At 42.9% G+C, this 21,127-nt stretch overlaps 1 protein-coding gene across 1 annotated transcript in view; it reads left to right on the top strand.

Annotated features, from left to right (window-relative positions):
• The window catches only part of C3_1H15orf61 (chromosome 3_1 C15orf61 homolog), a 37,407-nt gene that overhangs the window by 5,279 nt on the left and 11,001 nt on the right, over positions 1–21,127 (top strand). The window contains exon 2 of the mRNA XM_069222865.1: positions 5,457–5,792. Coding sequence (XP_069078966.1) covers positions 5,459–5,792 — 334 coding nt within the window. The 5' untranslated portion in view covers positions 5,457–5,458. The remainder of the gene's footprint in view (positions 1–5,456; positions 5,793–21,127) is intronic.

Here is a 21,127-nt window from a genome sequence, read left to right as displayed (position 1 = left end):
CAAATTCCCCCATATTAATAAGAGTCTGAGCACCTTCCTGACAGCCCCTAGCTTCAATTTCCCCAATAACCCTAGAATTTTTGTTACCATCAATATCACACTCTAGCCACCAATATTTGTTATTATTACCTTCCAGCAAATCATACTGCACAAAATTTTGTTTGCAAGGCTTAACAATAGCAATGCAACTCATGTGACATACATTGCCATCATCCAAAATAACAGTATTTCTCATCACTTTCTTAATTCTTATAGGCTTGCTAAACTTACTCTCACCTTTAGCCACTTTCCTTACGGATTTCACTCTCACCCAGTCTCCCACATTCAAATGTACTTCCTTAGTGCCATATTTATTATTAAAATACTTCTTATTCTTTTCTTGTGAACCCTTTATGCACTTTCTTACATGTTCCTTGCTCCAAAGTACTTGTCTGCTTCTTTGCATCCAACCAGGGTTGATCTTCGAAAATTGAATTCTACCTCTCATTACATCACACGGACTTTGACCTGTTGTCTCATGAGGTGTCACTCTATAAGCCCATAACATTTTCCTTAACTCAGAATCTATATTACTTTTGTTTCCATGCTTTGCGATTTGAATGATGCCCTCGAAAATCCTATTTATACGTTCCACTACAGCATTCCCCCTGGGATGATACAAAGCTGTAAACCTTTGTTCAATACCAGTCATTTTAGCAAAAGTTTTCATTTCCTCAGATTTAAATTGAGCACCATTGTCCGTCAACAAAATTCTGGGAAATCCTTCCCTCAAAAATATTTCCTCCAAAAAATTAATCACTGCCTTAGTATAAATTTTTTGTAACACAGAAAATTCAATCCACCTTGAAAACAAATCAACTAAAACCACAATAAACTTTGAAGTCCCATCATGCAATGTAATAGGACCCATAATGTCTAAAGCAACTTCTTCCCATGTTATATTAGGACAACTTGAAGAAGAAATCGGCAGGTTAAGTGTCTTTTGAGCTTTGTCACTATTCTCACACTCCACGCAGTCACGTACAAATCTCTCAATTTCTACATCAATTTTTGGCCACCAATAAAGTACTTTAATTCCTCTTTTAGTGTGAGAGATTCCTGAATGACCTTCATGTCCAATAGCAATAAGTTTATTTCTAATACCACAGGGAGGAATAATCTTCCCACCTCTACGGACAAAATCACCTTCAATACTCAATTCATCTCACTTCCCAAAATGCTCTTAAAATATCACTGCTTTTGACTTTCTTGTCATTATACCAGCCAAACATCACTTTGTTTTTAACTTCTTTCAACACTTCATCTTTCCCAAACTCCATGATCCAGTCTTCTGTTTGCAATGAGCTCAAAGTATTCTCATCAAACACACCAGCTACACACCAATCATTCCATGGATCTTGATCCAGCTCTCTTAAAGGTAAGGACATTCTACTTAAAAAATCTGCAGTAAATTTTTTTTACCCCAGGAACATACTGCACTTCATATAAGAAATCTTGTAGTCTCATAGATAGTCTAGCTATCCTCGCAGATGCTCTATATAAACCTTCTGTAGTTAACAATTTAGTAAGAGGCTTATGGTCAGTCCATATGATGCATTTTTGCCCCCAAATAAATTTCCGAAAGTGTTCTAATGCCCACACACATGCCAAAGTTTCTCTCTCTACCACAGAGTATTTTTCCTCTGTGGGAGATAAAGAACGGGATGCAAATGCAACCACATTCTTTACCCATATTGTCAATCTGTGTTAATACACTACCAAGACCCTTACCACTTGCATCCGTAGTGATAATAGAACAAGCTTTTGGATCGTACCCATGCAACATTGGAGCACTCACAATTGCATTCTTAATTTCCTGAAAAGCCTTCTGACAACTTACAGTCCATTCAAATTTCACTTTGTTTTTTAGTAACATACTCATTTGGTAGGTTTTATCTGAAACATTTTCTACAAATTTTGAATAAAACTCGGCTAGGCCTAAAAAAGATCTCAAATCATCTTTAGATGTGGAGAATGGGGCATTCTTAATAGCTTACACCAACTTTTTATGAGGTCTTATGCCTTCATGATCGATCTCATGTCCTAGATACGTCACTTTTCTCTCTGCAAATCTACATTTGCTGCTCTCTGCGGTCAAACCTTTTTCTTGTAAGATGTTCAAAATATTCCTCAATTCCTTATGATGTTTCTTGCTACTTCCCATAACTAAAATATCATCCTGAAAGAATGTAACATTGGGCAAATGTCCAAATAACTGCGCCATCAATCTTTGAAAGATGGCAGCTGCCGACGCCAAACCAAATGGCATACGTTTGAAAGGAAAACAACCCCATGGTGTACAAAACGTTGTAAGATGTCTGCTGTGATAATCCAACTTAACCTGGTGGTAAGCAGACGACAAGTCCAAAGTGGAAAACCATTTAGCATCTCTCGTGGCAGACAACATCTCATCAATACGAGGCAAAGGAAACTGATCCACTATGATATTATTGTTCAAACCTCTCAAATCCACTCACAAGCGCACTTTGCCATTAGTTTTACACGCGACAACCAAAGGTGAAACCCACTCAGAAGCTTCAACTGGTTCTGTAATCTGTGAATTTTGTAACCTGTCGAACTCCTTTTTTTTTTTTTTTATTTTTTTTTATTTTTTTTTTTTAATTTTTTTAACCTCATCCCTGACAATAAACGGAATATTCGGTACCTTATGAATTTTGGTTTGGCATCCTGTTTGAGTCTAATCTAATGTGTGAAGCCCTTCAGTTGACCTACTTGCCCATTGAACACTCCTGGAAACTCTTGTGTGACCCATTTTTTTATGTCGTCTTCATCACACATTATTAAGACTTGCTCTACACTGTTAGGATCTAGCACAATATGTAGTTTCTTTTGGTCTTTCCAGCCTAATACCGACGGAACATCTTTAGCCACATATAACTTACATACTGCTTGTCTTTGCTTAAATTTGAATACCAGCAATCTAAAACCAATAATATCTATACTATCACCAGTGTAACTTTCAGGAGAGATGTCAGAGGTTTCTAAATGTTCCCCTAAACTATGTACAAAATGCTTTTGCCATGTGCTTTCTGAAACAATAGTGAATGGGGAACCAGAGTCTGCTGCCACTTGCAACATAACTCCCCCAAATTATACCCAACACAAGGGTTTGTTTGACGTTTGTCCTGAAATGTTCAAAACCATAGTTTTGTGACCTCTCAGTTTATAATTCACGTCTTCATCACTGTCATTAGAACAGTCTTCCTCCACTTCCTTAATGCAGGCCACTTTACTGTTCACCTTCTTCATTTGTTTCTTCCTGCACACCCTAGCAAAATGGGCTACAATTCCACATTCCAAACATTTAGCATTTTTAGCTGGACACCCATCAAATTTTGCAGAATGATAGGAACTCCCGCAACGGAAACACTCATTTCTCGATCGATCAGGCATGTTAGATTTTTATTCTTTGCAAAAGTGTGATTTTTCTCTTTTTTTTTAAAGTCATTATCCCGCTTATCCATGGACCATTTGTTGTGCTTCCGATCATTAACTTTGGCAACGACTTCTTCAGACTTCTTATCCTGTGCCAAAGTAATTTTCACACATCTTTCAGATAACTCTGCTTTCTTCACTAAAGCAATAATATCCTTTAGACTGGATTCGCCTTCAATCCACAACCTCTCTTGAATAGATGTGTTTTTAGTATACATTACAATCTGGTCCCGTACCAGTTCATCATGTAGATCAGCAAACCTACATGAGCTAGCTAAATGTTTTAAAGCAGAAACGTAGCTCTCTATGTCCTCGTGTTTCTCTTGTTTCCCCTGGAAAAATGCGTGATGAGTAACCGCAATGCAAACAGCAGGAGAAAAATGATCATTTAAATCCAAAATGGCACTCTGAAACACATTTTCATCGCCTCTATCGTCGTTTTGTAGTTGATTGTAAATACGAAGTCCTTCAGGACCTAAACAGTGCATTAAGATCCTTTTTTTTCTTTCAGCAGAGATTAAACCATTGCAATCTTCTAAATTTGCGATGTAATTAAAAAAATATTCCTTTCACTCCTTCCATTGTACAGCTGGTTCTCCAGGAGACGCTAAAAATTCCTTGGGTGTGCTCAACTGCAAAGAAAGCAACGTCCCTGTGCCAGAAGAATCGCCACTCGAAGACATAGTGTACTAGAAATTACAGCTGTAAAATATAACTCTTTAGCTAACTTCTTCAGCAAAACGGGTATCTCTGTTAAGAAGAATTTCTGTTAATTTCCTTTGTGCCGGATAAAGACAGAGCAAGTTTTTTTTTTTTGTTTTTTTTAAACTTCAGCAATAATGTTGCTAAAAAGTTAAGACCAGTAAAAATAATGCCATGTACTTGGTACTTCTGAACATTAAAAGAGCGCAGTTCCTGCTCCAATGCAACTTCCAGCGCGTTCACAAGACATTGTTATTAAGCATTATGTTGTCCAGGCAACCAGTAACCACGTGGGTGTGCACGCGAGGACCGACGTGATGAAAAATCTAATGTTTGAGCAGCACACGCACGCCTCAAACAAAGTAAACAAACGGCAACTGTATTAGAGGGAAAAAAAAACTTCCCTCAGTAGCTTACAATAAGTTGCCTTTGACAAAGCAGGTCTGAAAATAGCTGCCCTCCGATCCTCAGTCCGATGCCTGTTGCCTTTGACATAGCAGGTCCGAAAATAGCTGCCCTCTGATCCTCAGTCCGATGCCTGCTGCCTTCCAATAATTGCAGTTTCCTCAGTCCAATGCTTGCTGCTTTACGATCCCGCTCGTCGCCATGTGAAGTAAGTACACCAGCTCTTCTTGTTCTTTCCGTTAAAAGTTTATTTCCAGTTATAATGTACAGACAGAGATACATGCGCTCACCAAACCAGCAGAACTCCGACCTTTTCCCATCAAAACATTCCAGTCCCCCGTCACAGCCTACCCCGACATTCCACTGCCCCTGATGTCATGGCATTCTCCTTTTACATTCTAACAAATACATCACTACAGGCAGCTCAGTTGTTGCTGCACTCTCCTCGTCTTATTTAATACACTAATAGGGAATAATATTACATTATTAACTATTGGTGTAATAAAAAATAAAGTACAGTTTGCTGGAATATAACCTTTTAGTAGCTGAGGTAAGTTAAAATGGCTTTTAAATGTATGTTGAGTGCCTGCTTGCCGGTGAGTGTTTTTATGTGAGAGAGATTGTGTGTGTGTGTGTAGGTGTAAGAATGTGTTTGCATGAGTGAAAGGGAAGGTCAAAGGGCGTGTGATGTCACTTTCCAGTGGCATTTTGGTGAATTGACGTCCATGATTTTAGCGTGGGATTTGTAAAATGTGTGGTTGCCGTGCGCATGTTTTCCCTTGTTTCTAGTGTGTGATTGTTTTCAGTTCTGCAGATGCCATGGTCTCTGAAATCGGTATTTTATTCTTTTCCAGTGATGGGGCTCCTGAGGAGAGCCCACGAGCTCTGCTTGCAGGTCATCCTTTTCCGAGGCCACTCCATCGGGCCTAGGCCGAAGGCATCAGAAGTGCTTACCCAGCACCTGCTTCAGCGGAAACTACCATACTGGACCTCCTACTGTGTCAAGTACAGCTCTGTGTGTAACGACCAGTTTGGCCTCTCCCACTTCAACTGGGAAGTGCAGGGGGCCAACTACCACATCCTACGAACCGGCTGTTTCCCCTTCATTAAATACCACTGCTCTAAAGCGCCTTGGCAAGATCTGCGACTGGAGAACCAGCTCTTCACTGCTCTTAAACTCATCAACCTCGGTGAGTAAGAAGCTCACCTGAGATGGAGGACAACGCCAGGGCTCTAAGGCTTGAAGGGCCCCAGAGAAGGCCACAGGGATATTCCCTGCTTTAGGTGCACTGCTTAGGTGCATCAGGCACAAACTCTGTTATTAGTTGCAGTGCAGTACCTCCGACCCTCTGTAAAATGTTAAGAGCCTCCCATATCTCACAGATATTCATTGTCCTTGCGCTGACTGGGAGCCACCTGAAGGGTTTGGGGGCGGGCCGGGCCGGGCCGGACCGGCACTTACAGGTTATGTTACACCCCTTTAGCAGCTAGGCTAGACTCAGCAGAGTGCCTTGTAATGGGTTTACTGAGATTAGCACACCACATGTGGCAGTTCTTATCTTGGCTACATAGAGGCCGGATAAAAACGGGATTTGTCACAGGTATTGCTTTAGGGTAGGCACAGTAAGTTGGCAAGACCCCAGGCAGGCTTTGAGTGCACTGAGGTAGAAGGGCAGCAGGTACGCATCTGTGGAGGGATAGCCCCAGAAACTCCCTGCTTTGTTTGCACTAAGGCAGGCAGACCCTTTTGGTGCCAATTGACCTGTACAACCAGGCCACAACTATTCCTATCCAGGGTTTTCCTATCACACATTGTTTTGAGTTTTGTTAACCCAGTTGGATCACTTTAGCATGAATCAAAACTACACATTTGAGAATGTACTGGTTTACTGAAGGAAAACATAGGTCTTAAAACAAAGGGCCTGATTCTAACTTTGGAGGACGGTGTTAAACCGTCCCAAAAGTGGCGGATATACCACCTACCGTATTACGAGTTCCATAGGATATAATGGACTCGTAATACGGTAGGTGGTATATCCGCCACTTTTGGGACGGTTTAACACCGTCCTCCAAAGTTAGAATCAGGCCCAAAGTGTTTTGGTTATAGGGAATCATCTGGTAGTGTCTTCTAAGATAACCACACTGTTGTAGACCCGCAAAATATAGAATTAGTCTTTATTAAATGGAGCCCACAAACCAAGGTGTGGGCAGCGCAACATGTAGATTGCAGCAGATTGAACAGCCAACAGATAGGACACAAAGGCCCTCATTACGACTCTGGCGGTCGGCGGAACACTGGCGGTAATACCGCCAACAGGCTGGCGGTATTCCACTAGTGTATTATGACTGTGGCGCATTAGCCACAGCCATACTGCCGGTCCCTCCACTATACCGCCAGGCTTCCGCCGGGCGGTCATAATCCTCAACTGCCAGCCTGTCCATGGCGGTAAACACCACCATGGAAAGGCTGGCGGTAAGGGGGACTCTGGGTGCCCCTTGGGGGCCCTGCACTGCCCAGGCACCTGGCATGGACAGTGCAAGGGCCCCCAGGCACGGCCCCATCGCGCATTTCACTGCCTGAATTACGGGCAGTGAAATGCGCGACTGGTGCTGCTGCACCCGCCGCACATCAACATTGCCACTGGCTCTATTATTAGCCGGCTTCAATGTTGATGTGACTGTTCTGCTGGGCCAGTGGAAAAGTCATAATAGGGGGCCAAGCATACCGCCAGCACTGGCAGTATGTTTGCTCCCGTGGCTTCGGGGGTCTTTTTCAAAGACTGCCGAAGTCGTAATGAGGGCCAAAATGTGGAACTTAGAATACAGGAAATAGTTCAACCTTACAAAGCAGTACAAGATGCAGGTATACATGCAGCTCGACTCATAATGTTGCTGGAAGTGCCCAACAACAGGTCATTGTAGTCCTTCACCCCAGGGTGTTACCATTACCCCATAAGTTGAGGGTTTGGCTTTAATCAACCAGAAAGAACCCTAAGCCATAAACAGGCAACAGGAGGGGGTCAAGTTACACAGATAAAATAGGATTACCAGATGGGACGCCCCGTGTTCAATTCTGAATCTTCAATTAACAAATCTGTGTATTCAGTAAGATGGATTCATGGTTTGTTCATTTGAGCCAATGTAGTGAGACTGGAAGTAAAAAGAAAGCTCAAGGCTGGAATAGTTGTGTCATGGGGACATGTAGTCATCCTAAAATAAGAGGACCTGGATTTGTTTTTGTTAAGTAAGGGCAAAATTGCCCAGGTCCCTAACACTTCTTTGGTAATTACATTGCTATTATGATCTCCAAATGTTGTCCATGCAGTAATATTTCGTTTGTCCATCTCTCTGTTTTTTTAAAACTGGAGCGTCTTATTCAGATCATATTCAGAAAACATGCAGATAGCCTTAGTGGCTATTAGATACACCACATTATATGTGATTTGTACTTCTCTTTTGGATCAAAAAACACTGCAGGCTAGAGCTAGTTCAGGAACGGTACTAAACAACGATTATGGTTCTTGTATGTAATGGAGATCTCCTAATCTGATCTCGTATTTAAACGTTTTATAACAAACAATAATGTGGAGAGTTACCCAACTCCTTGTAGGAAAAGCTGTAAATTTGGGTTGCCAGAGTTAAGCTACGAAGAATTCTGTCATGCCTAGGGAACTCTTGAATCCAAATAGGAATCCCTGACCGAGGCTTCTAGGGCCTTTACCTTGTGAAACTCGGGTTGCTAAGCTCCAAGAGGTACAGCATATAAGTCCACATACTCATCAGAAATTGGGGATTTCTCTCTTCCTTCAGTCTGCAACAGCTCATCCATTTATCTTCTTCTTTCCTCTTTAGAAGCTGTGGCCAGGTATGGTGTAAAAAAACATGTTTGGGGGGGAGGGGTGCAAAGAGAAACAAGGGTAATTGTGCCATATGTGTGGATGTTGGGGTCTTTTACCACTTATGTCCCAGGGTCTGACCTACTATCCCTCTGCAAACTGGCTGCAAAGTATACTCTTTCTGCTCATGATTGTTGGCATACCGTGGGCAGGATTATAGTCTTAAGTGATTAGGTGATGTTATGGAACAGGGACAAGCTTTTCTGGTTCTGTACCCTTAGGTTAGTTCAGATGTATTTCACCACTAAAATGTTCTCTCAGGGTTGCAGTGCATAAAGAAGTACCCATTCAGTTTGGTGGTAGAGGCATAGCTGATGTTCGATTTCATTTGGTTAGTTTATCTTAAGTACCGGGTGCTCGGATATCTTGAGCCTAAGTGCCACAGACAATAGCAGCCGGAGCAGTCTTGTTCGCAGTTCACAGCAGCGCTGTTGGCAGACTGATTAGCCTGCTTTTCCTGGTGTAAGACAAATAATGCAGCGGCTCCAGCAAAGCAGCAGCTTAGGCCCAGTTGGTCACACTGCCCCTAACAACAGGTTGCTCCCCCACCTCACTACCGTTGGAGGTCTTCTGTTCTCTGCCCTCAGTTCCAGCTACTGTCAGAGTCAGCACATCAGTCTGCTTCTGACGGCAGGCTACAACATCATTGTCACAGTGATTGTCAGGCAATGTGCTATGTAGACACACAATGCTTGGTCATGACACTTAGGCGGTCATTCTGACCGCGGCGGGCGGCGGTCGCTGCCCGCCATGCGGTTACCGCCGAATGACCGCACCGCGGTCAAAAGACCGCGGCGGTCATTCCAACTTTCCCGCTGGGCTGGGCTCTCCGCCGGCCCAGCGGGAAAGCCCCTGCAACGAGGAAGCCGGCTCCGAATGGAGCCGGCGGAGTTGCAGGGGTGCGACGGGTGCAGTGGCACCCGTCGCGATTTTCACTGTCTGCAAAGCAGACAGTGAAAATCTTTGTGGGGCCCTGTTAGGGGGCCCCTGCACTGCCCATGCCAGTGGCATGGGCAGTGCAGGGGCCCCCAGGGGCCCCACAGCACCCGTTCCCGCCATCCTGGTTCTGGCGGTGGACACCGCCAGAAACAGGCTGGCGGGAAGGGGGTCGGAATCCCCATGGCGGTGCTGCAAGCAGCGCCGCCATGGCGGATTCCCTGGGCCAGGGGAAAACCGGCGGGAAACCGCCGGTTCCCCTTTTCTGACCGCGGCTTTACCGCCGCAGTCAGAATAGCCCAGGAAGCACCGCCAGCCTGTTGGCGGTGCTTCCGCCGCCCTCCGCCATGGCGGTCATGGACCGCCAGGGTCGGAATGACCCCCTTAGTGATAGCTGGAGACTCAATCCTCGTCTTGGGTTGCCACCAGTTACACTCTATTCATTCAGTCTTCTCTCACCTGTACTTTGCTACAGGCACAGCCACAGGGCTTTTCTTTGGTAGTCATCTCCCTTCAGGGTAACTTACTCCTTTAATTTTCAGAAGGTATGGCATGCTCAAAGGTACCTGGCAGACCTGCAGCTGTTCTAGCAAGATGACACACAGTCTTCATGTGATGTTCCCTTACCTATGGGAATCTGGCCTCCAAGGACAATAGTTCTAGGCCTCAGCAGTTCAAGTACTCTGCAGAGCATTCCCTCCTCACAAGTGCCTTCTCTTTCTTCAGAGAATACCACCCCCTTTTTTTTGAAGAGGGTGGTATCTGGTTCGAGTTAGAAAAGGATATGGTTGGTGGATTCCGATGTTAATTCTCAAGATTCTGCCCGTCAAGTTGCAGGAACTCTGAGCACATGCTCTCAATAGGGAAAAATAGGGGTGAAGGATAGAGAACTGAAGGAGTCTTCAATAGTTAGGGTCAGACTAGCATGTAGGGGAATCTGGCAGTGCATGATCTTACAGATCAGTGTATGGGCTGTTTTATGATCTAGTGGGCGGGTTTTTACTGTTGATTTCTCTGATATAACCACAAACACTGCAGCAAACATGAGTGCGTGCAGTCTTCCATACCTTGCAAAACACTTACACGGATTGTCTTTACAACTTTAAAACTGTCCATGTTTACAAATGTGGGCCACTGCTTTAGCTATCTCATTTTTTAATGGGGGCCACTTTTAATTTGGTGTTGGCCTATTTTCTATCATCGCTTGACCCATCAGTAGTTCGATACCAGCCTTGTATGGATTAATGGTTCTTCAGGCCAATGCTTATGGGTACACGTCCTTCCTGTAGCATCTGGTTCGAAGTAAAGAAGTGTCAGTAATGGGCCAAGAGTACTGGTAAACCTTCAGCAACCTGAAGAACCAGAGAGCTGGGAAACAGATGGGTTGAGATGACTCGACAAGGAAGCCAAAAGAATATTACAAGATGACTCACTGGAGAAGCATGCCAGCCAGGTAAGTTGGGAGTGTAACTGTTACGGTGAAACAGTTGATGGAGGAACGAGAAACCCAAACAAGATAGACACTGTAGTTGGGAAGGGAAGAAGTAAAGGAAGGGAGAAAAGAAGCAAGCAGTGGGTGATACCTACAGATCGGATCGCCATACAAAAAAAAAAATTGCGAGACAACTGACCACTGTTTCTGCTATTTCTTGAATTCCCCTTGAAGCTCCCGCCTTCACCAGAGGTATGCCTCTGATTGGTCTCTTACTGACCTCGACAGGGAAAGCTTGCCTGATACCCTTGTGCCCAAAACGCCACTGACCAGCCGTCTAAATCCTCCAATGTCTCTTCTCCCTAATCTTTCTCTGCCTGTCTGCCTCCTTTCATTGTTGATTGTATGCCTCCGAAGACTTCTTATCCCACTCCCCCACCCTTCCCTCCCTTGACTTAGGTGACAGATTCGGCTGAAATCTTGTATGAAACTGCCTTACTAGTCCAGATGTGTACAAAAAGGACACTAGTTCCTATGATCTGTCCCCTGCACCAGACCCCTTCTAGGTAATCAGGTACTGTAATGCCGAGTGTTTACATCAGGAGTTTAAAATCGCCTCCACCTCTAATTCAGGGTGATTTGCAGATATTACTGGAGGTTGCTTAGCTTTTCTGAACCCCTTTACTTTCTTAGCCCTAGAGACATAGACCACTGGGGAACCCTTCCAGCTACCATGTAGTTTCGTGCACCCTTTCCTACTAGACCTTCCACAGGAGAAGGACCCACAAAGTGAGTAGAAATCATGGAGCATGTGCCAGGGATGACTAGATTAGCTGTGAATGACCACACTAAATCACCTCTTTTGTACACAGGATCAGGAATTTTGTGTCTGTCAGCAAATTTCCTATAGGATTGCCCTAGTCCGAAGGGGTCTTGTACAGCTGTTTTGTGACTAACCCCTACAAATGGTTTTGTAGACCTCAGAAAATCTACTTGCCCACTGTTTATGACGAGTCAGAATTTATCAGGAGGAGCTATTTTTAGTGCCTACGTGCCCGTTCTGGCATAAGACCTCAAACTGGCAAAGAACATGTGTTCTGTTCATTCAGAAAGTGAATGAGCAAAGCAGGTGCCTTTTAAATCTTGTTTTTATCTTGTCACATTTGCTGTGAGTTCAAAGACAAAAGTCAACTGTCAGCTTATTTCTTCTTACAATTTGCTGCTTATTTTATCTTTGAGATGGGTGTTTACATTTCTTTCTCTAACTGCAAAGTTAGTGGACTTTGTAAAGTGAACCTCAGACTGCAAAGATAGAGGAGTTTGTAAAGTGAACTATCTCACAATCCTTGTGAAAATAAAGACTGTAGGATGTCAATTTGTTTCTAACACACAACAGTTAAATAGGTTGTTAATGAATAGTATAAATATTTCAAAATATATCAGCAATTAGGAAAGTACAATTTTTATAGTTCAAAAGTGTGATGGAAACCAGGATTCTAATAAGACCAAAACAATCAGAATGCTGTACTTGGTGCAGTGTGAGTGATAAATATTTACAGAAACCTGATTTCCAAACATTATAGTTTGTATGCTATGTAGTTTTATCAGTAAAACTGCATTTCATTAGGAGATTTTGTGACTTTTTCAAAGGACAATGTTCTGACTGTAAATGACAGTATGCTACCACATCATGCTTTAATAATATATTTATTAAAAGTGAAAGCTTTTAACCATGAACTGATAAACATTCCTTCCCTGATGACGTTGCTGTTAGTGAAGTAATAGGCAAGTCAGGCGTCATGTGTACACTACATGTGGGCAAGATTTGTATTATACATGTAGCAAAAGTTTAGTCTATTAAATCAAACAAAAGAGTTTTTTTTAGTTTTTTTTTATAAAACGTAGATGCTGAACACACATATTTGAAGGAGCTCTAGTGATAAAAAAGACAAAGGCGGCTAGGTGAAATAAGGTATTTGTACATGATCGCCCAATTTGGGACCCGTTTATGGGCCAAGAGCATTACAGTTACGTCAAGTAGATTTGGCAAGTCACTAGACTTGCTGGTCTGGTAATTTTTTTATGAATTTCTGAGCCCTGTTTTGTACATACAACTTATTTACAGGATCAAAAAGGTTAGGCCAAACTTATGGATTGTACCCATATGTGCAAAAAAGGTGATACGCCCAGGGAACTATCCAGTGAATTGTTATAAGCAAATTCTGCCAGTGGAATCCATTTTAACTGTTCAGCCTGATGATCAGTTAAAACACAACACACATAACATTCTATTGTTTGTTGCAGTCTTTCCGTCTGACCATTGGTCTGGGGTTGGTATTTTGTGGACGTGTGATTAGTAGTTCCTAACTGCTGCAGTAATATATTACAAAAACACAAAATAACCATTGTTCCTTTATGACAACTATTTGAGGTAATCCATGTAGTCTTTTCCGTTTACTAAAAGCCTGGTAAGTTCTCTACCTATGTGCAATCTATTGATCGGCACCACATGTGATCATTTGGAAAAATAATCCCCCACTACTCATAATGTTCTATACCTCTCTGACTCTGGTAGTTCCACAATACCACCCATTGACATTCGAGACCACAGCTGCTTTGTCATTGGCAGGGGTTCTGCCAAACTGAATGTGTGTAGGTAGATGATATGTTCTGAGCACAAATGAGACACTTACCAATATAATCCTGTCCAGTCTTTTTCATATTGAGTGACCAAAATAATCTACTAACCAGTTAAGTGCTGTTCTTGCTTACTGGATGACCCAGAGCATAAATTATCTTGACCGCAGGAAATTAGTCTTTTATGTAACACTGTTTACGAAATGTAAATCTTTTGATCCTCACATATGTCACCCTGTAGTGTACTTCTTCTGAAAGGATTTTCTTGTAACCAGGTCTTTTATTTAATCTTACTTTGAATGTGAAGAATTTAGTGGAGCATGTCTTGACCTGAAATTATTTTCTCTGTTTGTACAGCTAATATAGTGGTTGCGGTTTCCTAATCCTTAACTTTTTACCTTTGTTTACATCGTGACATGCTAGGTTATGACTTTGAAATCATAAGAAAAATAAGGGCCACCTAGCATGTCTAGCATTGGCACATTTCATGAAATTGAGAAAGCTGAGATTCTTGTGGTCAGTCCAAACTTTCACAGGAACGTATGAACCCTCATTATGATGGTGTCATTAAGGAAAGTCTTCCTTTATGGCTAATAATTCCTGAACATAGACCACATATGATTTTTTCCACTGCTGACAGTGATTGAGAATAATAGGCAGCTGGGTGGATGTCTCCAGACTCTGGATCTTCTTGTGAGAGAATGGTTCCAACTGCAAAAGCTGAAGCATCAATTTCCACGAAAAATGGTACCAAGATGTCATGGAATGAGAGCTGAAATAAAGGTCTCTGTTAATTTCATTAAGGCCTGATCTTGATCCCAGTCCCACAAGAATAGTTTTCCTTTCTTGGTTACTTTCTTGATTAGATCAGTTTCACTATCTGGGAAGGAAATGTTTCAATTAATTGCTTATAAAAGTTCGCAAAACCCAGAAACTTCTTTATCTGTTTCACTGTGATGGGTACTGGCCAATCAAGAACAGATTCCACTTTACTGGTGCCCATCTGAATAACTTTGTCTAAAATAATGAATCCAAGAACAGAGAGCTGATTGTGCGCAAAGGCGGAAATATGTATTTTGAAGCCAATCTATACATATGCAAGGTAGAACCTCTCTCATATGTTCACTGTATTCCTAGAGTCTTAGAGAATACCAATATGTCATCTAAATAAATCATGCTACATGTGTATAATAAATCTCAAAATACTTCTTTGATGAAATGCTGCAGGGGTGTTGCTTAATCAAAATGGCATTCCTAAGTACTCATAATGACCATGCTTTGTGTTCAAGGCGGTTTTCCATTCATCACCTTCCCTACTTCTGATAAAATTATAGGCACCTCTTAGCTCTAGTTTTAAAAATATTTTGGCATCTTTAACGTGGTCCAATAAGAATAAAGTAAGACGTAAAGGATGTCTGTTTCTGATGGTAATTCCATTTAGTTATCAATGCTCCATACAAACACAATAATGTCCCTTGGTTTGGAAATAAAGATGATAGGGGCTCCTGCTGGTGATACTGGGTTCCAAATATATTTCTTTTTTAGATTTTCTTCAAGATAGGCTTTTACCACCACATTTTCCTATTGTGTTGGAGGATAAAAGCTGCCATGCGGAATCTTGGTTTGTAGTTAAAGATCTATTGCACATTTATATCATATTATGCCGGGGGAAGTTAATTCGCTTCCATTTTACAAAACACATCAAATTCCTTATATGTAAGCGGGATGATACTTTTTGCCTTGGTTCATCTGAAAAGCAAAGCAAAGCATGTTAGTGTTTGGTTTGATATGGGTGTTGAAGCCAGGCGTCTTCTTTACAAAATTCCTTCTTCCAATCTATGAAAGAATCATGTCTTCTTAGCCAAACAGTTCCAAGTACCATAGGAAACTTTCTAAGCTATTACATCCCAAATGATTGACTCAACTTGTCAATATCTCAAAAACATTGCAGTAGTTTCTGTGTTCCATTGCACTTCACCCGAGGAAACAGTCTGTTAGTAGATTCCGAGACAGTTTTGGCAACAAGAGGGGATTCCTATTTTTTGTAAAAGTCCTGACCAATCAAACTTCCAGATGCACCTACAGATCAATCATAGCCTTTACTGTAATAGGGCCTGGTGGCGTGGTAATCATGATCTGAAAGTGAAACTGAGTTATTTTTGTGTCAGACGCAGAAGATGGTGTAGCGCTCACCTGGCGTTTGCTGGTCTAGAGTGAGCAACCCCGTTTTCCACTACCTAGTGGCAGCTACAAACAAAATGGCCTTTATTCTGCAGTACAAATACAGCCATTCCTTTCTTAATCCTTCACCAAAGGTTTTCTGTGGAGCCGATCGCCACAAGTTCTTCACTAGACTTTAAAGTCTGCACTTCAGTCTTGAACGCTGGATACACTCACTTTCCCATTATGGTCAAACCCTCTGTTGAGCTTCTATTTAGAGTATAAGGTCAAAAGGGCTTCGCAGGTAGCAGGTCAGTTCATGACCAAAGATAAAGCATCGTTAATTTCCTTGTGCAGTCCCTTTTAAAAGACATCTGCCAAGGATTTATTAGTCCATCTTTGCTTATGCAGAGTTGTTGGAAATGCTGATTTAGCCCACCAATTTCCGACTCCCTTGGTAAAGCAAAAGCAACTCCATGTGAGCAGACTGCTCTGTGTATCTTTTGTCCAATACCTTTACAAAATGCTCTAGGAATTGTTGCAGCTGTGTTCACTTTGGGCTATTATTAAAGTAGTGGTCCAAGTAACGGCTTCTTTGGTTAAATGTGAAAGAATAAACTCCACTTTAAGGTACCCATAAGAAATAATTGCATTTTATGGCCTGACCACAATCTGATTTGCACCAGGAAAATTTTATATCTATGGGGATCGCCGTCTAAGTTTTCCAGAGGATCCAAGCTAGTTCCGGACATAACAAGATAACAAGACTAATTAATACATTAGCATGAAGGGCAGGATTGGAAAGCAACAAAGGCCCGCCCAGATCTTAACTAAAATTCGTGCTTCTGGGGGGGGGGGGTGAGGTTTCCTGGTTGAGCTCCAGTTGAGTGATCTAAGTTAGCAAAAAAAAGTTTTTTGTCTTGTAATATCCACATCCTGCTTTACCTTAGAAATGGCCCCTGTAAGTGTTTAAATGGGACTCTGATCAAAATCCATTTTTGGAGCCTTGCAAACTGTGAGATTTGAGTTGCAAAATGATACTTTTAGTGGATTCCAATGCCAACACTCAGGATTCCACCTTTAAAGAGTTACATGGTTGTGAGTGTCAGGAACTCAGAGCATAAACTTTTGATTGCGGGGGAAAACAGGGGCAAGGTGGACTAAGGATAGGCGTACTCAGTGGTTCATTACCAGCTCCTTATGGATTAATTGTTCTTAAGACCAACGCTTATGGATGCACGTCCTCCCCGAACCGCCAGGTTTGAAGTAAGGGTCAAGATGATGCAGCAGTGAAGTCAGACGAATATTAAAAGGGAAGGAACTGAAGAAGCACACCAGCCTGGTAAGTTCAGAACATAACTAGTATCTTGAGACAGTTGATGGAGGAGCAAGCAAGCAAAACAAGTTAGACACTGTGAGGGGGATGGAAACAAGGAAGGGAGAAATAACAAAGGTCAGATTGGGAGCAGGGGCTGGTCAGTAGCTACAAGTCAGAGAGTGGTACAACAAAACAAATGCAAAGCAAATGACCACTGTTTTTGTTAGTTCATATATTTCCCTTGAAGTTCTTTCCTTCTTGCCAAGCATGCCCTTGATTGGTCTCTTAGTGACCTTGACCTAAAACAACAAGCTTGATATCTTTGAGTCCAAGCTGCTGCTAACCAGCCCTGCAGATCCTGCAATCTCGCTTCTCTCAAATCTTTCTGTGCCTTATCTGTCTTCTTTCGATGTTGATCTTGTGCTCTCGATAACTGCTGATTCTAACTGATTGTTCTCGCAGTGGTTAGTGGCAAAGCTGTTTCAGGATTTGAACACCCTAACCTCGGGCATAATGAAGTGTGAGGACTCTGCAGTTAGCTGTCATCAGCCTTATGGAATAGCTCTCTGGAGAAGGACAAATGGTCAGGCTCTGCCTAGAAGATTGCCTCTGCAGGGCAAAAGAGAGCCCACTTTTCACCTACCCACCCCCATTATCAGCCAAAGGGCAGTGCTCAAGATGGATGATTTGCAGGCCCTTGCTAACTAACGTCTTTGCTGCCCTGTCTGCTATCCCACACTTTAGTGTCTGAGGCTATTCTGGCATGCGAACAATGCACTATCACTCTCTAGGGAGGAAGTACGACAACTTCCATTTTTTACTGTTTTATCAGGGACATCCAAAATAGATCTCACTGATCTCTAACCATCCACTCACAATAATCATGTAGTCCTGCTACCAGTCACCATACATGCAGCACACACATGATAGGCAATCAGGGATGCCAGAGGAGGGTCTAGGCATTATATTTAAGTGGAATGTTTCTGAAGTGGGGTCTGCAGACACCACCCTCATAACTAAATAGGAAAAAAAGGTTTGTTTAGTATTCTCAATGAGAAAAAAGGTATGCCACCTTCACCATTTAATGTATATGTCCCACTACAAGTATGATTGGTCCATGTCAATTAGGGAGTGCAATTGGTGAGCCCCTTTAAACTTTAGTCAAGTCATGCGTCTCTTGGTCAGTTACAAGGCCTATGCCTCAACGCGCATGCAGGATTATCGTATGTTCTGGGCCATCCAAATCGGGATACCAGGTATCTTACAGTTGAGGCCACTCTGCAGGGGTGCATATCTGTATTATTGTGTAGGGGACATTACTGCCCCAGCACATTGCATTCCCCAGTAATTGTAAACCTGTCAGTTGCTTAGAGAGGGCAACTTGACTGTGATTCTTACCACATGTCGGTGTGTTGATTGAACACTACTTTTAGGTTGATAAATTATTGTGTTTTAATATACCCAAAACAATACATTTCTTTATCAGAATGAAGTGATGTGATGGTACTTCGAGCTATGTACCTGTCACCTTCTGTGTTGTATATTTATTGATGACTATAATCATATTTTGGTAAAAGAGTAATGTTTCACCGTTGTTTAGAGTTAAACGGCAACATGTTTTTTTCGATGTTCTCATGTTTTTTTGCATTATAGTAATTGTCAAATGCTGCTGTCCAGTTCTCTACAGTTTTGTACCACCTGGGGTAATGGGACTGGAATGTCCCTGCATGGCAAATGGGTGATAACCCCTGTGGTAAGTGGCCCTGGTGCCACTCTATTTTATCGCTGAAGCAGAGGCATTGGGTTGTCTATGACAGTGCAAGGTTCAGGAACTGTCCTGTACCTAGAGGGGCCCACTAAATGTGCACCCCTAGTAGGCAGTGGACTACTCTTCGTACCCGGGGTGCATCACATTAAGCAGTGGTAGCTGTGCACCAGGATTTGAATCTATAGTGTGACCAGACCGTTTGTACTGTGAGTACAGTTTATTTACTAACATCTGAATGGGTTCATATTCTGAGTAATGCTTCATAGAGCCAGCACCATTGCTTCTTGCAGTAAGAACCATCACTGCACAAAAGCCCTGTCTGGAGAGTGGCCTGAACATTACATTTGAAAGGGAACCAACCCAAATGAGTTCTGAAACCTTGGACAGTTGATCCATATCCCCTGTCTAGAAATGTGTGTAAAAGTGGCATCCAAAGGAACAGAGCGTTCTGCAAATTACTAGAAGGACATTCCTTTGGCAGTCGCTGTGGATCTTTAAGCCGGTGCTGCCAGTGGTTCCCAACCTGTGGTCCGGGGACCCATGGGGGTCCGCAAAGCCTTCTCAGGGGGTCCGCGAGAGCCTGGAAAATTACAAAATATTGACAAATTGGGTCCCCAGCTTCCAGTAATGACTCAGGCGGGGGGTCCCCGGATTCCCATGATGATTCAGTGGGGGTCCCTGGGTTCCATTAATGTTAAAGTGGGGGTCCACAGAAATCAAAAGGTTGGGAATCACTGGGTGCTGCCATTATGGATGCAGGAGGAGAACCAAATTGCTGCTGAAATGGAGCATAGTCCACCTCTGCAGTTGCCAAGAAAAATTGCAGCCAACAAATCAGCTTGAAAGCTGCAAATGCTTTGTCTGGGGGTATGCGCCTGCACATGGCTGGGAGGACTGCAACTGTCAGACACATCAAGCCTCTCCACACGACCTGTCATGATAGTCTCAGCGATTCCTGTTCTGAAGGGAAGCTGCCTCTAATTCTCCGCAGCCATGAGCTGTCAGGCACCCGCAGCACCAGCCACACCATAGAATCTGCAACATCAACAAGCAGGTGAAAGCAGGGCTTGGTCTGCAAATGTAATGAGGAAGTAAACGTGCCCCTAGAAATTTGGAATGAGGACATGAGACTTTTTGCCTCACTTAATACCTTGGAAGAAAACTATTGAGCTGAGTTGTGCATCAAGCCATTCAGGACAAAAGTGAAGTAATCTTCCTCTAACCACAAAAAAGTACTTTATTTTTACATGAAAGATGAACACTGTGCTGGACATTAAATTATTGTGTATGTTGGTTAATTGTCGAATTCTGAGTCCTTGCCCCTCTTGCACTACCTTCCCGAGAACCCTGTGCCTTGCTACACTGAAAGTCAACTGTGGGAAAGGTTGTCCTTAGTCCAGTTTGCAAATCCATGGTAGACAGACACAAGTGGCAAACAACCTCAACCACCACAGTTGTGGCGCTGTAGCCACTGTTTGCCATGTAGCCTCCTGGATGGTGTCTGAATTGTGTGCCTTTTATTATTTGTATTTTTTTTCATATATATTTATTTTTACCTAGGTGGCTATAGTTAGGACCTAGTTTCCATAGGAAAAGCGTTTTTTGATTTACTTTTAACTTTGGCGCCGGTTGATGATTCCAAAAAAGTTGAATGCTCACTTCAGCTGCGGTGTGGAAAGTTTTGGGGTGATCCACATGACTACAGCCTGAACTGCTGGACGGATTTACACCAAATTTGGCAGAAAGGTAGCTGTTGGTCTAGAAAGTACACTTTTTGTTCTGTGATGTGAATCCGTTCAGTAGTTAGCATTAGCCAAGTCTTCAAAACAAAAACAACAAAAAATGAAAAGGAGGTGGGGTACTATTACCCTACCCGGGCACCGCCACTTCCCTGCTCCCTGGGGCAAATCATGCTAAAATAATGCAGGGGGGCCTGTGCCCCTCCCCCCCCCCTACTGCAGCCCCAGGGACTGGACTGACACCTTCCCAGGGCTAAACTTAAAATTAATGCACCCTCCGCAGCCCCAGGGACCACCACCTCCCCTGGGCTGAAATAAAATAATGAAGGCTAAATTAAATGTAGGGGGGGCACATGCATCCCTTGTGGAGCCATGGATGACCCTGGGGTTGGCCGCCCACCAGAGCCGGCTACTGCTGCCTCCCAAGGTGCCCACTCTTGGGAGGTAACTATTTGCTTTTGCTTGGTGTGAGCTGGCAGCACCCACTGAAAGTTTGTGGAATGAAGTCCTCGCTATTGCAGACATTGTAACACAAACATCAGACATTATGTGGGGCTGGCACTGGGATGCAAATATTGGTATTACTCTCAGCAAGCATGTTTCTTAATTTGCTTCAGTTCTGTGAAGGCAAGGGCTTGT

The sequence above is a fragment of the Pleurodeles waltl genome, chromosome 3_1 (genome assembly GCF_031143425.1).
Source record: "Pleurodeles waltl isolate 20211129_DDA chromosome 3_1, aPleWal1.hap1.20221129, whole genome shotgun sequence".
NCBI lineage: Eukaryota > Metazoa > Chordata > Amphibia > Caudata > Salamandridae > Pleurodeles > Pleurodeles waltl.
This window is presented reverse-complemented; position numbering and strand designations above follow the sequence as displayed.